Source organism: Pan troglodytes, chromosome 2 (assembly GCF_028858775.2).
Source record: "Pan troglodytes isolate AG18354 chromosome 2, NHGRI_mPanTro3-v2.0_pri, whole genome shotgun sequence".
Classification (NCBI taxonomy): Eukaryota; Metazoa; Chordata; class Mammalia; order Primates; family Hominidae; genus Pan; species Pan troglodytes.
The window spans coordinates 21144437-21160019 of NC_086015.1; the positions used below are offsets into that span (position 1 = coordinate 21144437).

The 15583-nt window shown below is 47.1% G+C and overlaps 1 protein-coding gene across 50 annotated transcripts in view; it reads right to left on the minus strand.

Annotated features, from left to right (window-relative positions):
* Positions 1-2903: 2903 nt before the first annotated feature.
* The window catches only part of TBC1D5 (TBC1 domain family member 5), a 584007-nt gene continuing 571327 nt past the window's right edge, over positions 2904-15583 (minus strand). For all 50 annotated transcript variants that reach the window (XM_054680417.2, XM_001161410.8, XM_009444995.4 and 47 more), the window contains 3 exons: positions 13547-13626; positions 12565-12726; positions 2904-7044 (listed from right to left, as the gene is read on the minus strand). In XM_054680417.2, coding sequence (XP_054536392.1) covers positions 6751-7044; positions 12565-12726; positions 13547-13626 — 536 coding nt within the window. In that variant the 3' untranslated portion in view covers positions 2904-6750. The remainder of the gene's footprint in view (positions 7045-12564; positions 12727-13546; positions 13627-15583) is intronic.

Here is a 15583-nt window from a genome sequence, read left to right on the forward strand (position 1 = left end):
CAAACAGCAGGTTGGCCACTGAAGCTGGCATTCACCCCTGTAACCTGGAGGGCAGGGAGAGGTGTTGTGGGCAGAGGAAAGGGCAGGTGTGCAGCCTTGGGCAGGAGGGACGCCAGTGGGGCTGCGGTGGTCAAGGAACCACCTGTCATCCTGAGGGCTCAGAGGGACTCTTGGTGGTATCTGCTTCCAGGTGAGGGGGTGACGAGGTGAGCTGGAGTCGAAGGAACAAGGCCACTGGCCAGACCTAAAAGTGGGAATGAGGCCTTCTCTGTGGTGGGATAAGGCAGGGTCTGACCAAGCTGTGGGATGGTCCAAGGGCCAGGAAGCTGTGCATGGACCACTGGGCCCTGGCATTGACAGCTGGGTAGCTCAGGACCAGGGGCAGAGCTGAGGGCAGGAGGTAGGGATGTTGAGGGCCAAGCATGTTGTCAGAAAGGCAGTGAATGACGATCTCTTTACAACATGGCCTTTGTTGGTTGTCCTGCCCTTCACAGCACTGTGGGGGACTGGGGGTGACATCTGCTGCAGCCCCATGACCCTTTCAGTTATACTTACACCTTGTTAAATATCCCTTAGCTTTTCTGGGTCTGACACATGGGAGGGGCTCCTGCTGCCAGGCAGCTGCTGGAGCTACATCCCAGATGATGGGTCGGTGGCATGCCCTTGGGACCCTTCCGGGGCTCCCCAGCTGGCACAGCCTATGCAGTCTCTGTTAGCTATCACTGAATGGCTGGGCAGCATCAAGTCCTTCCTGAGGGGCCATCCCCATTACTGCAAGTGCCCGTGGGAAAATGCAACTGCCTGGCTGCTGTAAGTCCACCTCTCAGCTCGGTTTCTACCATTTGCTGAGCAGGAAGTGGGAGTGCTCCACCGCTCACCGCAGAGGGCTGGACGGCAGGCTCACGCTGGGCCCCGCTCACCCCACTCACCTCTGTGGTCTCCTGGCACCCCTCCCAGGCTGCATAGAGGATTTCCTCTGGGCCACCTTAGTATTTAATTTTTTTTTTTTTTTTTTTTTGGTGTTTGTTCCTAATATAGAAACATGTCTCTTCCAGCCACTCCCGGCAATCTGAGGGGCATTTTGTGTGTCCCCAGCACCTGTGCAGCCTCACACTTTGAAGGTGTCCAATCACATCTGCTGGAGGAACAAGTGGCCCAATGTTGCATGGATCCTCTGGGTCGGTGTCATCTCTCTGGGTCGGTGTCATCTGTCCCCTCTCACCAACAGGTAAGCTGCTCAGAGCACAGAAGTTACTGGTGACGTACACATGTCCTTAAAAGGCTAAGAATGCTGGCTGTGGCAGAGGCAAACTACTAAATGAAATGGCGCGTCAGTAGCTCCTCCAGCAGGGCCTGATTAGCCGTGGGTAATGTTCACTTGTGAGAGGGGGCAACTCGGCAGGCCTGGGAGCAAGAACTCACACAGAGGGCCTGCCCTGGCCCTCGAAGAACCACAGACGCCGGGGCAGCAGCCTCTCAGCACCACCCTCATCTGTGAGGACTCTGGGCCCACCTAACAACCTGCACTCTCTTCCCACTCACCCCTGGCCTTGGTAGGGGGTGAGCCAGGGACAACCCTTCTGCCTGGAGAAGGGGCTCAGGAAGAAGGGTGTCTAGGGTGTCTTAGCTTGAGTTCCCCAAGAAGCTGACCCTGAGAAAAGATTCAAGAGCAACTGGAGCTTAACCCTGCAGGGAAGCCACCAGCACTCACATCAGGGTGCCTCCACCCAGGAGCTAGGGGCCTGGGTTGTTATGCACTGACTCCTCAGCCTTTGGCTGAGAGCTGCTCCCAGGAGATGTCATTCCCTCACACTTGCTAGCAACTTTCTAGGGCCAGGAGCTCAGCCTCAGGTGGAGAGGTGCAGGGAGGGCAGGAGGAGGTTTCAGAAGCACTGAAGCAGTCACGCCCAAGGGACATGGGTGAGACTCCTGGAGGCCAGCGGGGGATGCCAGTGCATGTGTGGCTGTCACTGGTCTGAGGAAGCTGGGGTCACCCTCACTAGCAAGATCCATTTGAGGAGTGTACCAGGCCCTCCAACCTTTTGATGGTAGAACCTGTGGGGAGGGGCTGTGCCCCACAAGAGGAAAAGCTACTTGCTAGCTGGGTTGGGGACAGAGGCCCAGGCTAGAGATGGGCCCAGGTGCAAATTTTAAGCTGCCATTGGCATGATGGCTCTGCCTAAGCTATAGAGATCCCCCTCCCCATCCCTCCTAGTTTGTCACTTAAGACTATACTCACCTTTTCCCCAACCTCACCTGTGGCCTTTTCACCAATCCCACATTGGATTGGTGGAAGTGCAGCTACCAGGGCAAACCTGGTGCTGATGGATAGCAAGCCACTGGGGCTGCCCCCAAAAATGGTCTCTTGGACCAGTGGGCTGAGCAGAGCTGCCTCAGGGTGCGACCCGGGCCTTCCAGCAGCCTCTGAGGTCCTGGCTGTCAATGGTCGGGGTAGGACTACATGACCTCCAGGGGCTCTTCCAGAATTAAGCATCGTCTTTGAAACTGTCGGGCAGTTCATGGTATGTCAGGCTCTGTGCTAAGTACTTTCAATTGTTATCCTCTTCAATCCCCACCACACCCTATGAACTAGGTGACTACTCTCTTCAGTTTGCAGATAAGGAAACTGAGGCCCCAGAAGTTAAGAAACTAGCCCAAGTTAGAGAGGAAGGGAATGTCAGAGTTGGGTGTGAGCCCTGGGCGAGGCCTAGGACCTGCCCAGTGGTGATGTGAGGCTGGAACACAGTGCTGGGGCTGGACCAACCTCTGCGTCCGGGCTGGGACATGGTTCCATCGTCCACGCCCCACCTGGCTATGCACTCCGAGGGACTCCTCTGGGCCGGGCCTGGTCAGCACCTTGTGCCCCCACGCGTGGCCTGGAATAAGTCAAGCTATAGTCTCAGTTTGACATTAGTCTTTTATTATAACCATATTGAATGGGGTCGCTTTGCCAAAAGGAGAAATCATTTCTTAAATCAATATGAGTTCTAGCATAAAGATGGATGAGAAAAAAGCGATAGGGCATACATGGCGTCACTGAATATTCCATCCATCAAATGAATTGTGCCACTGTGAGAAAAACTACTATGACAGCTTTTACATCAAAGTGGTCTCAAGCCTGTTTATACGAACTTTATATATCTTTTTAACACTATAAAAAGAGAGCTTTAGTAAGTAACACTGAGAAAGCAGTCTGGCCTTTGAGAAGGAAGCCTGGCTTGCCAGGTGCCATCCTCAATGCATCCGGCCTCTTCTCTCTGCTCCACAGCCTCCCCAGTGCCCCTCCTCCGGACACACAGGGTAGGGGCCAGGGGCCAGGTGTGTGTCCGCAGGAAAGGAGGGATGGAATTGGTTGGAGCCGCCACAGAACGGCCACTCTATGTGGGGACCTAAGTCCTCCGTACACACTCCTGTTCTATAATGAACCCTTGGAGCAGTTCCTTAAAAAAATAAAATAAAAACAAAAATAATGTGCATCAACTCTGACAGGTTATTCTTAGGCGGCCAGCATGACTGCCACAGAGTTTGATATTTGTTCAGCATCTCTGACAAAGTAGAGGAGGCATTCCTGTTGAGAGCGGGCAACTAACCCCCAACTCCCTGAAGCAGCTTCCTTAGCAACCCCAGGGCTGACAGCACAAGAGTCAATTGGTCATCTGCAGGCAAGGCAAATCACAGGGAGGTCCTGGTTTATTTTTAGAGTCACATTCTTTCTGCAGTGATATTCTTTCTTTCCGGATTGCAGTTACCTCTGAACATTAGCAGGAGGTCAGCTTTGGAAGAGTAATCCAGTGTAACTAAATGTTTAATGTGTTATCTGACCCTGTGGCATACACTCAAGGTAAGGCAAAGTAATTAGACTTGCTAGTCTGTAACTCTCACACGTAATGTACAAAGCTAAATTTTAACTCAAATTCCAATCTGATCAAAGAGGAATGCATGAAACACATAGGGACACATATAAAAACAGGAGATGATGATGATGGGAATTAATCTAAGCTTCATGTATACAAAATGTATTTAACTGCTAATAATCAAAACGTAAGAAGGGTTCCACTGATTACATTTGTTAACAAAACACAATATATTCAGGATTTAAAAAATGTACAATTAAACATAAGTATCTGATAATATAATAAAAAGGAACATATATTCTTTAATAGCACTGTAACTAATAAAATTGCAAATAATACTCAACTATGAAGAATTAAAAAAAACACTTAAAAAACGTAAGGCAGTAATACAATTGTCTGAGTATGAGCCTGTGGGAATTTGAGGCTGGTACTACCCATGACCCACTGTCCTTGTATGTCTCTCTCCTCCAAGGAGGCGGTGAGCTTGTTGGGGGCCACAGAAGCAATATCTCTGAGTGAACCCATTGGTCCTCACATGCCACCAACACAGAAGCACAGGATGGAGAGGACCGAGAGGACCTGCCTCTAGTGTGCAGCAGGGCTGGGAGTTTTCAGTGACTATTAAACACCCAGCCAACTGCAGGGAGCCAGTGGAGAGCCTTATTGGCATGGTGGGTGCCTAGTGACTCTTGCAGGGCCAGTGACCCTCAGCTATCATGACTCTAGCTCTAGGGCAAAGGAAATACTAGAGGTCAGCAGGTGACACTGGCCCCGCTGCCCAGGGATGGCCAGGTCTGTGGTCCTTTCCAGTCTGTCCCAGAGCCCTGGTGGGAACAGCTCTACACCTCTTACCTTAGAACTGAAAACACTGACACCTTCCCAAGGTGAGAAAGTGACCAGTGGCAGCCCTGCACAGTTGCAAGGTCACTCGCTGTATGGGCGCCCCGCAGCTTTTACAAAGTGTTGTCATAGGGATATGTGCTTGGCAGCAGCTTACTCAGAGGTGCTGAGAGGAACACTCAGAGCCAGAAGCCAGGGAGCTACTGTGTGCATCTGCCAGGCAACTGCCCAGTGGTTGAAGGTCAGACAACCTGTTGTCCGGCAAAACCAGAGTTATTATTCACCTTACATGCTGATGTGGTAAGAGGAGAGTTCCCTGCTAGAGTTTAAGAGCAAATTGCAGAACCAATTAGAACCCTCTCTACGGTAGCTGACTTGAGAGTTGAGTCACCATTTTCTTGGAGGGCAGGTGGGAAATCATGTCATTATCACATTTGTCTATAGAGATATATAAGGTTAGCAGTGGGAGGGACGTAAACAGTGTCTGTTCCTCTATACTGAGCTTTCATTTGTTACCATGAAGGCCTCCACTGCCCGGCTGCCTCGCCATCCTCTGAGGACAGGCTCAAAGAGCTAGTCATCCCTGGCATGGCTGCTCTCCCTGATGGAGGTGAGACAGGCACTGTGTCCCTCTGCCATCCTCACCCACTCCTGTTAGAATTCCTGCGCAGGCAAAGGAGAGGAAAAGCATCCTTTCCAGGGATCTTCTTTAAGGAGAGAAACAGCTCATGTGATGCTCTGTGCCCATCATGGTTTCCTAAGGTGCTGACTGACAAGGGGGAGAGTCTCTAATCTGTGCTCAGCCCAGGAAGGCACTGGCATGTCAGACCCGGTCCCGGCAGTGGTGCCCAGGATACGGGGTTCACAGCTGAGCACAGGCCCTGCAGTACCTACACTTGACTTCCAAGAAGGGAAGGGGTTGTGTAGAAATCCTGCATCCTCTTGGCATGTGGAATGTTCTCTAGGTATCCTTATTCCCCACAGAAGGGACTCTAGGTCCAATTCTCTGTCTTATGACTGCTACCTTAAGGCCAATGAGGGATTCTGACTTTGGGTGGGAATGAACTTGGGTTTTTCCCTTTATTCCTCAGTTGACAGGTATATACAGCTCTGAAACCAGAGAAACTTGACTAGAAAACTGACTGTCTGAAAGATGTTTATCCCATAAAGTCAAGGTCGCATTTTCCATTTGAAGGACAGTAATATTCTTATATCTATCTTTTGAAATCAGTGCAGCAAAAACTGGCTTACAGTAATCTTGTTTTCTGGCTATGAAAGATTCTAAAAGGTGAAATATAATTGTTTAAGGAGAGATATTGATGGCCAAAGTTGATATGGCCTAAGGATTGGAGATGCATTCTTTAATACATCAAAAAAATCTAACACTATATCACACCTAAATATGATTCCTAAGCTTAGATCCTGTTTGCAGAGATCCTTATAACTTTGAGAGGTCAGTAATGAGGTTTTTTCTTTTTTTCCCCCCCCAGCCCTGGAATCCACTAGTTCTAGTTCATTCTATTGCATTTAGCTCTGCGATATGGCTTCCCAATGCAGGAATAAAGTAGGCTGAGACAGATTTCCACAGAGGAAGCTTTCTTGGTATAAACCAATTTTCCCATGTCTGATGCTTTGAGGGATAGAAGATATGAAAATAACTATTTCTGCTCCTTCTAAGTATAACTGATGGAGGTGCCACACATTCTTAGCTGGGGAGAAGGGGACAGAGGAAAAGTGATTCTAAATTGTGATTCGGTCTTTTCTAACTGTGAGTGTGATACTGGGTACGTAACTCAGCTCTAACTCAGAGCAAGAGTCGGGTGGGGATTAGGTAAGGGCCCAGAAAGCCCTGTCTGCATGTGGCAAACCTAAGCCTCTGTGCTTTGTGGCCATATATGCTTCTCTCTAAGGGGTTTCAAAGGGCTGGACCAATGCCAAATGCATGCCGGGAAGGAAGCAGTGGTTTAAGAAGGTTCTCCACTGGACGAGCCTCAGTCTGGCCTTGGGGCCACTGAAGGGTGGCTAGATCCCTGTGGGGCAGGACTGGGCACTGTGGTCAGATGTCCAGGGGACTCACAATGGTGAAGCCAGAGTCCTTGCTGCTGTCGTCATCAGGACTGGAGCTGGGGTTGCTGGAGGAAGCTGAGGCTGGGCCCATCAGTGGATCTGAGAACACCAGTGGGGAGCAGACTGGGGCCTGGCTTTTCCCAGAGGTGCTTCTGAGGGTGCGAAGAGGCTGGGCCTGGCCGGAGAAGGAGCCCCTCGCACTGCTCCCATCATCATCTTTGGAAATCAGGATGAAGTCATCGGAATTCCCTCTATCAGTGCACCCTGGCGTTTCTGAAGAGGCCTGTGAAGTACAGTCAGAAGTACAGGTGGATGAAAGAAGAAACTGGCAAAGAACTGAGTGGAAGGCCCTGTGAACTGGGGGACTCGTGGTGGAAAGCTAGGCCACCTCACCCTGCATTCGACCTTGAAAGACGCAGTGTTTGGCCTGCTGCCCTGAAGCCCACACGTTTACCAGTGGTGCAGTGCCAGCAGCATCTTGTGAGCCCCTCTGAAGCCAAATGCTGGCTTCCCTGGGGGAACAAAGTAAAGCTCCTGTTTGACAAGCTTCAGACAGAGGCAGTGTCAGTGCTGCCAGGGAGAGCCCAGGCTCAGGAGATGGCCAATAGGTTGCAGGCAGAATCCCTACCAGCGTCACGTGGGACCCTGCCATGCAAATCACCCATCCTCCTTGAACTTTAACTTTCATCTGTGAAACAGGGATAAAGACAGTGTCTTCCTCCTAATGTGTTGTCATGATATAGTGAGATGATATGTGCAGCTGCTGGCTCCCTAATGTGAGCTGCCAGATCTGGAGTGACTCTATTACTGGCTAGAAGGATAGCTTTCAGAAGGCCTAATGTGTTTCATCTCATGTAGATCTCATTGCTAGCTCATCTTGGGTATGCACACAGGGGTCTCCTGGAGCAATGGTGGTAACCGGTAGGTTCTACAAATGTGAAAACCAAGAATGGCAATTGCAAAGTATAATGGCAAAAAGTATAGAGATAGAATTGTTTTACTCAAAAATTATTTTCTTTCTAAGCAATTATGAGTGGCTTTTTATTTTTTAACTTAATAAAGTTAACATTCACGGACACAGGTAAAGGTTTTGGGTTAGCAAAGCCAAAGTTCGACCAAGGACATCCAGTGCCAGCCTGGCAGAAAGAACACCTCACCCAGTGGTGCTGTAAGGTGATGTAGTGCCCACAGCTGCCTCCCTCACCCCGTCTGCCTACCCTCCCCACAGCATGGGTGGAGTCTCGTGCTGGGGTCTCAAGTCTAATGAGATATATGGAGACCTCTGACTGGAAGTGTCTCCTGAGTCCTTGGGCCTCCACACTGGCATGGCCTAGGCCATGTGTGCACTGTGTGCAGAGCCAAGAAGGGGAATGAGTAACAGCTCTCAGGGAAATCTGGCCTTGAGCCCTGTCTGATAGGCCCCTCTCTAAATCTCATGTCCTCCTCAGTGATGTAGGGGGCAAGTGGCTAAATAATGGCTCAGGAACCTTCCATCTCTGATGATTCACCAACCTTTAGGATATTCAGTCAGAGAACATAAACGTAATTGGCCTTTAAGATCACAGAGCTGCAACAGGCCTTGAGGTTCTTCATCTCAGGTTCTAAAGCTGTTAACATTCTATTAACACATTAACTCCTACACAAGCGAAGAAAAACATAGCACACGGTAGTCTGATAGCAGGGGGTGTGATCACAAATGGCACCAGAGCTGTTTGGTAGAGAAGGACTGTCTTTTTTCTGAGTTGGAGGAAAAGAACTCAAATCTCTTCCCCATGACTGTCCCTATATAAGGTGCACCTGGTCAGAGCCATGCTGCCTTTGGGGAGTGCATTGAAAGCTGCTGGGGAATCAACAGAGGCCCTCAGGTTTGACTTCTTCCAGAAGTGTAGACACTTTGTTCATAGGACAGTTGTCCTGCACTGTAAACTGTGAAAATCTTGACCTCTCACCACAACACAGGGCTGGAATGCTACTTGGTGGAGCTTATCCTAGGTTGAAAATAAAACAGCATGTTTAGCAGGGCCTAGTTTTTAGAGTGGTGCCTCTACTTCAGAGATACTGAGATCACTTATTCTCCTTTAGCTTACAGTGAAGACGTCAGTGAGATTCTGAAGTGGAGAAATACTTTTCAAACCCCTGAATGAAGTGGAGAAATACTTTTCAAACCCCTGACTAAAAGTAGTTTCTACCATTACTGTAGTTATCTGGCATGCTTCCCCCAATTCCCAGATGAAGGTCATAGACTGCCGTAGACAAAGCAAGTTAGAGCTGACAGGGCCTTAGCAGCCATTTTCTTTTACTGACCCCCCTCCTTGCCCCTTTGCATTACAGATCAAGCAAACAAGCCCAAATAGGAGACCTGGTAGCTTGGCCAATGTCACAAGGCACAACAAAAGACCCCACTCTTCTGGACTCCCACCTAGAATTTTTTTCAAGAGGCAGAGTTGACTTCTTTATGGATTTCCCTAGCAGCCTTAACTGCTATCTGGTGCCATTTATAACATTTACAGAAGTTTTGTAAATCCCTAGGTCAATCCTCTCTTTTTACCCAATACAGGTAAGTCTTACACAATTAGAAAACTTTTCAACCTGTCAGTCCTGCCTAAAACTAGCCATGATCATCACAACACATATCCCTCTTACCCGCTTCCTGCCACCTTCCCAGACCTACCTCATTTCATAGCTTGAGTTTAGGATGGTTGTAGAAGCAGGTGAGCCCAACTATAGACCAGCAGTGTTCAACAGACATTTTCCATGATGATGGAAACATTCTCTGTCTGTGCTACTCAATACAGCAGCCCCTAGCCACAGGTGGATACCAAACACTTGAAAAGTGGCTAGTGTGACTGAGGAACTGAATTTTTAATTCTATTGAATTTTAGTGCATTTAATTTTAAATAGATACGTGGCTAGTGGCTGTAATAGTAGACAATATGCAGATTAAAACAGGGGATCCAAGTACCAAAAGGGCAAGTGATGCTTTGGCTGACTAATAATGGATCCAGGGTCCCACAAAGTCCTGCCTTCTACTGCAGTTGATTTGAGTTAGTTCATCACATACTTCCCAAAGGAATGTGTGAGGATAGCTGCTGAGAAGGGAGGGACAGCGTGTGGCTCTTCTCACCCTATAGAATACAATTTCACAAGACTGCTGTTTTCAAAGCTGGAGGTAAGATTTGTAAACCAAACAGAACACTATGAGCCACGTCACATCAACCTCACAGTGAGGAGCAGGGCATGTGAATTCCCACAAAGGAAGAACACTTTCACAGTTGCTTTTGAGGAAGGGCATCGGCAGGAGGACCATGAGCCACGTGTCACTAGGCAGGGGAGCCTGGCCCTTCTGCACTATCTTTTAGACATTATTTACTGATATTAACCAAGAAAGCACCAAAAACCCATCCCTAAGTTAGGAATGTGCCATGGCACAACCCATCACAAACCCAACATGTGGTGCTTACATCTCCAATGTGTCAAGAACCTGCCTAGCGCTGCTCCCCTAGGCCCTGGCCCTCCATAACTGGGAGCTCATGAGAGCAGGGGATATAGCCCATAGCCTTGGACACCCAGTTCCTGGCACAGCAGGCTGTGGAAGCCTTCGGAACTCCCACTTGGCTCTCTTGGCGCATGTTCCTGGGGGTAGCCTGTCCACGGCCCTCTGTACCTCCTCCCACAAGCAGTGAGGAGGAAAACTTAGCCAGCTCCAAGCACTGATGTGTTAGCTCCTGCAGGAAGAAGGTGGGTACCTGGCAGCTATCTCATGCCTGGTAGACCCCCTGGGCCCTTATCAGCCTAGCCCAGATCCTTGGGCTTTGCAGTGGAAGGCCCCATGCACTTGGCTTCTTTCTGACTTGCTTGCTTGAATTCAGGAATTCTCTCAAGAAATCTCAAGATTTCCCTGAAGGAGAGAGGAAAGCACTGCTTCTCTGTTTCTCTCTTCTTCAGTAAAACCTTTTTCAGGAGTACTAGCTTTGTATAAACTGCTAACAGCTATGGGGAAGGGCCATGGCAGAGAAGAGGTAGAGAAGAGAAGCCATTTTATTTTCACTTGTGGGGTCTTCAGCCCCAGGAAGGGCTGACTGTGTCTCAGAAGCACACGCAGAGGTGCAGTATCTCTTGGATGCTGCACGTGATGAGGCCCTGCCAGAACAAGGGTGCAGTTTCATTCACTGCAGACACATCTCATGGCTAGGTTATCTTGGGTATGCACAGTGGGGTCCACCGGGGCAGCAGTGGTCATTGGTAGGTTGTTATAAATACAGAAACCAGGGATGACAACTGCAAAGTATAATCATTAAGTTCTAAATTTAACAAATTCATTAGTGATTTTAAAATATCTTTTTTTCTGTAGTAAACTGACATACTCAACTAAAAAATTATGCTAAAGTTTTAAATAAAATTGTCAATTAGAAATGCATTGTGGTTGGGCCTATGCTCAGTAATATTTGAATAAATAAATGATTATTGAAAAATAAAACATCTGTGCAAGGAAGGAGAATTTGTGAAGAAACGAATGAAATTAAACTGGCAGTATCATTGTTGCATTCATGTGGCTACAAATGCAGAGTCAAAGCACTCCATGAACATTTCATATGGCTTCAAGAGGAAGTTAACCATGGAGTCTCTCTTCTGGAAGAGCACCCTTAAAACTGAAAAACATTCCCACTCAAATGTCATTTTGCTGTTTTAAAATCACACAAAAAATAATTTACAAGTGTCTGAATGCTAGTTTTTGAGAAAGTGACTTAGATAATATTTTGCTAATGTTCATTTTCCAAGATGAAACTTTGTAAGCTGATTTTAAAAATATTATTAATAATTTAAAATATAGGTGGGAAATGAACAATCTTTTCATCTTATCGGATAATGGACAGCAGGGCAACATGATGGGACTGAAGCTTACTGGGTTGGGGCAGGGCTTCTGAAAACATAATGCCTGGCAGGCTAAGTGCCTCTGGCCTCGGAGCCTGCAGTGTCCTCTGGCCTTCATTTTCTCACTGGTCAAATGAGCAGACAGGACTAGGCACATAAGGAAGCTGTAGGAAGATCCTTTCTAGCTAGGAAATTCTGTGGTTTTATGTTAAAATAAATTATATACAATGTTGACATCTGAGAGTAGGGGTCAGCAAACTATGGCCAAATCCAGCCTGTGGCCTGTTCTTGCATGGCCCCCAAGCTGAGAATGGTTTATATATTTTTAAAGGGTTGTGATAAAAACAAAAAGAAGATACAAAGAAAAAAAAAAGCAGTATGTGACCCAGATGACCATATGTTGCCTGCAAATCCTGAAATACTTACTCTGTAGCCCTTTATGGACCCCTGCCAGATGGTAGACATTAATGAGAAGTCCCTCCCTATGAAGGCAAGAAAGTCATTTTGGCAAAAAAGGTTCTAGCAAAGTGAAATCCACTCGAGACAGCATTAGGAAAGCCTAGACAGTACTTCCTAAAGGGGAAAAGAGGCATCAGCTGGAGGCAACTGACTGATAACTAAGACAGAGATCCAGCTTTCCCATCCCACAGAATGGGCATGGCAGGAGGCTCAGGCAGCACTGCTGCACACAGGTTTGTAGGGCACGCACCGCACGACTCTAGGAGACACTTGTCTTACCAGTATCATTGTGAATGGCACCCCCTGCAGCACAGAGTGCACAGCCTGCACAGCTGTACACAGCACCTCCGCAGTTGAACTTCATACATGGTAATTTGAAGTAACTTTGGTAGGGTGTATTCTTAACTTTGAGGAACTTATGTGAATGTGCTCCCTTTGAGTTAATGTAACATGTTCATCAGAGTTTCTGTACCTGTTTAATGGCCCCAGACATTTGAACGCTCTGGCCTTGGCCTCGGCCCTGGCCCTGGCCGCTGGAGCAGTAGTGGTTGTCCGCAATGGTGATCTGTTCGTTCTCTTCGGCCTCTAGCTGGCTCTGGTTAAAACGCAGGGAACCTTTTAGAATGTCTTTGATCTATTTTCAAAGAAGAAGAAAATAAATGAAAAAAATGGATGAGTTTGTTTTCAGATGCTAGCTAAATCTCTCAGACATTTGAACTAGCCTTGTCATCAATCATTTTTTATAGTATGAATATTAATATTTTACTATAAGAAACAAATAATGAGAAAAAAATCTAATTTTATCACAGCTGCTGGCTTAGCAGTGAGCAAGAAAAACGTCAGGACATTTAATAGCCAGGTTCTCACAGGGTCACATATGGGAGTCACATACTTAACACTATCTTAAAACAGGAAGCACAATTTGCCTGTACACCCACCCCCACTGCACACCTTGGTCACTAAAGTGGCTCCACCTGAGCTGGACTGTTCACAGCATAGGTAGGCATTTGGAAACAGCATACTCTTTTTCACTGACATTTATGTCTCATTTAGATCTTCAAGGCTTGGGTCAATGTGGTCCTTGAGGGTCTGAGGCCTGCTGTAGGTCCTAATTATGACTTGTGCTCCAAAAATATTCATGAATTCATGGATGAATGACTGAACATGATGCTGGTCTACCCACACTAGCTTTGGGTAAGGAACAAACAGAATGGGTTTGGTAAGAGGAAGGAGTGGTGTGGGAAATGGAAAACCAGCGTGGGTCGCAAGCTAGTCAGATATAATTGTTAGAAGCAGCGGGGGCACAAAGAGGTGGTGATGCAGAAGGGGCTCTGTCTGGGAGGAAATGAGGGTTAGGGGGATGCTGGCTCTAACATCATGGTGCTCCATGCCCTGGGGGGCCCTCCTCGCGGCAGGCGGGACACAAAGAAATAGTGTCAGAGCAATGCACATACCTGTTTTAATCCTGCCAGGGAAACCAGAATTTGATCTTCTTTTTCCAAATTTTCTTGTAATATCACATCTTGAATATTTACTGAAAATAGAAAAATGACATTTTATAACCAATGCTCTGAGCATAACCTACCTGCTGCCACATCATAACTTCAGACGGGCTTGGGAAGTTTTCTGCCAAATCTCACAGCAACTACTCCCACAAAAGATGCTCTGCAAACTGCGGATGGGGAAGCTGCAGGGTTGAGTGGAGAGGGCAGCACCGGGCCTGGTACACACAGCCTCCCCTCCAACATTCCATGAATGTACTCTCATCATGACAGATGTGTCTTCACTTCCAACAAGAGATCTGGGTACCTCTTGCTGACATGATGTGGCTGACAGCCTGGGCCATTCATCTAATCTCTAGGAGGAAGCTTTTCAGCCTGGGCTTCCTGTATAGCCTCATGGGTCAATGATGTTACCTTACCTCTCTCTAAAGACCGATTCCTTCCAGGTGACTGAAATTAATAAAGAAACTGTCTTTAAGGATTCATAACAGTAAAACATGTTGCCATTTCAACATAATAGTAAAAATGAGAGTCCAAACTCATGGCACTACAGATTGTCATTAGATGACAATGTCTATGGAGTCTCCTCTAGGAGACTTAGCCGCCACATGAGAAGTCTTTCCTCCAGGCCTGATCTGAGGGACCCACCAAGCCAGCTTCTGACCATCAGGCGCAGCATCGCACTAAGTTGCTTGCCTGTTGATATGTTAAACACTCAGTGGTCCTTAGCTTTCCCTGCTTTCAAGTGCCTGCAGGATGCACACAGCTCTATCAGGAACTGTGGCGTTCTGAGGCAGCATTCTCGCAAGGGGCCGGGGTTGGGAGGAAAGCCTAGTCTCCCGGGGAAGTACAAGAGGATGTGCTGGTGGAGGAAGGGAGGAGGGCACAATTAAAACACATTTTAAAAAACATGCTGATAGATACACCGATTTGAGAATCACTACAGTGAGTATGTTCACCCTCCATTAACATCTGCTTTCTTATTCTTTGTGGCGTAAAAAAATGCCCACTTACAATGTCTTCCATGCTACATTCTTAGTCACTCACTTAAGACTGTTCCAGTTGCTACGGGACTCCTAGATTCCATGCTTGGCCCCGTACAGCTACTAGGGCTAATATACCACTCCTCACTTGCTCAATGCCCCGCATCGGCAGAGGCAGAACCAGTGCACTGTGCCCTTGGCCTGGAGGCTCTTGCTCCAAATCTATGCACAGGCTTCTCTTTATTGTTCAACTTTCTGCTCCAGTGTTGTTTCCTCAGAGCAGCCTTCCTGCCCACCCAGACTAAAGAAGCCCCCAAGTGACTCTCCAGTCTCTACCATACCATCATTTCACTGTATTTATAAGCACTTATCATTGTTTGATGCATGTATTTGCTGGTTTATTCACTGTCAATCTCCCCCTAACAGGATATAAACTCCAAGGTGTTCTTGCTCAGAGCTTTATTTCTAGCCCTCAGAATAATGCCTGGTGCATTACAGGTACACAATAAGTATTTACTGACTGATGGAATGAATTAATAAATGAACATGAAAAAACACACTTGGAGCTTGCATATCAAAACACTACTATTCTAAATATTTCCAAAAAGTATTTCCAGTAAGGGGCAGGGCAATGACTGATACCATCAACATGTCTCCAGCCTGACAATTTATTAGAATCTTCAATAAGAATAAATTCATAAACCAGGGTGATAAGTCTTCTTACATACTGTAGCAGAAAAGCAACAGCGTTTATTTATTGAGAAAACTTGACTGTAGTTTTGGCTATTAGAATGGCCTGCTCCAAAACAAGAAAGCAAGTTGAATGGGAATGGAATGACAGATATAATTAGAGAGCAAATGTTTTTGGTTTCCTTAAAAGCCTGTAACAATTTCTTCTCTCTCAATAAAAAAAAAAAAAACAAAATAGAATTCATTCAACAAGACATTAACAATAAGCAACTGCAGAAAATTCACAAGAACCAGTTCTGTAGGTCTTTTAGAGCAG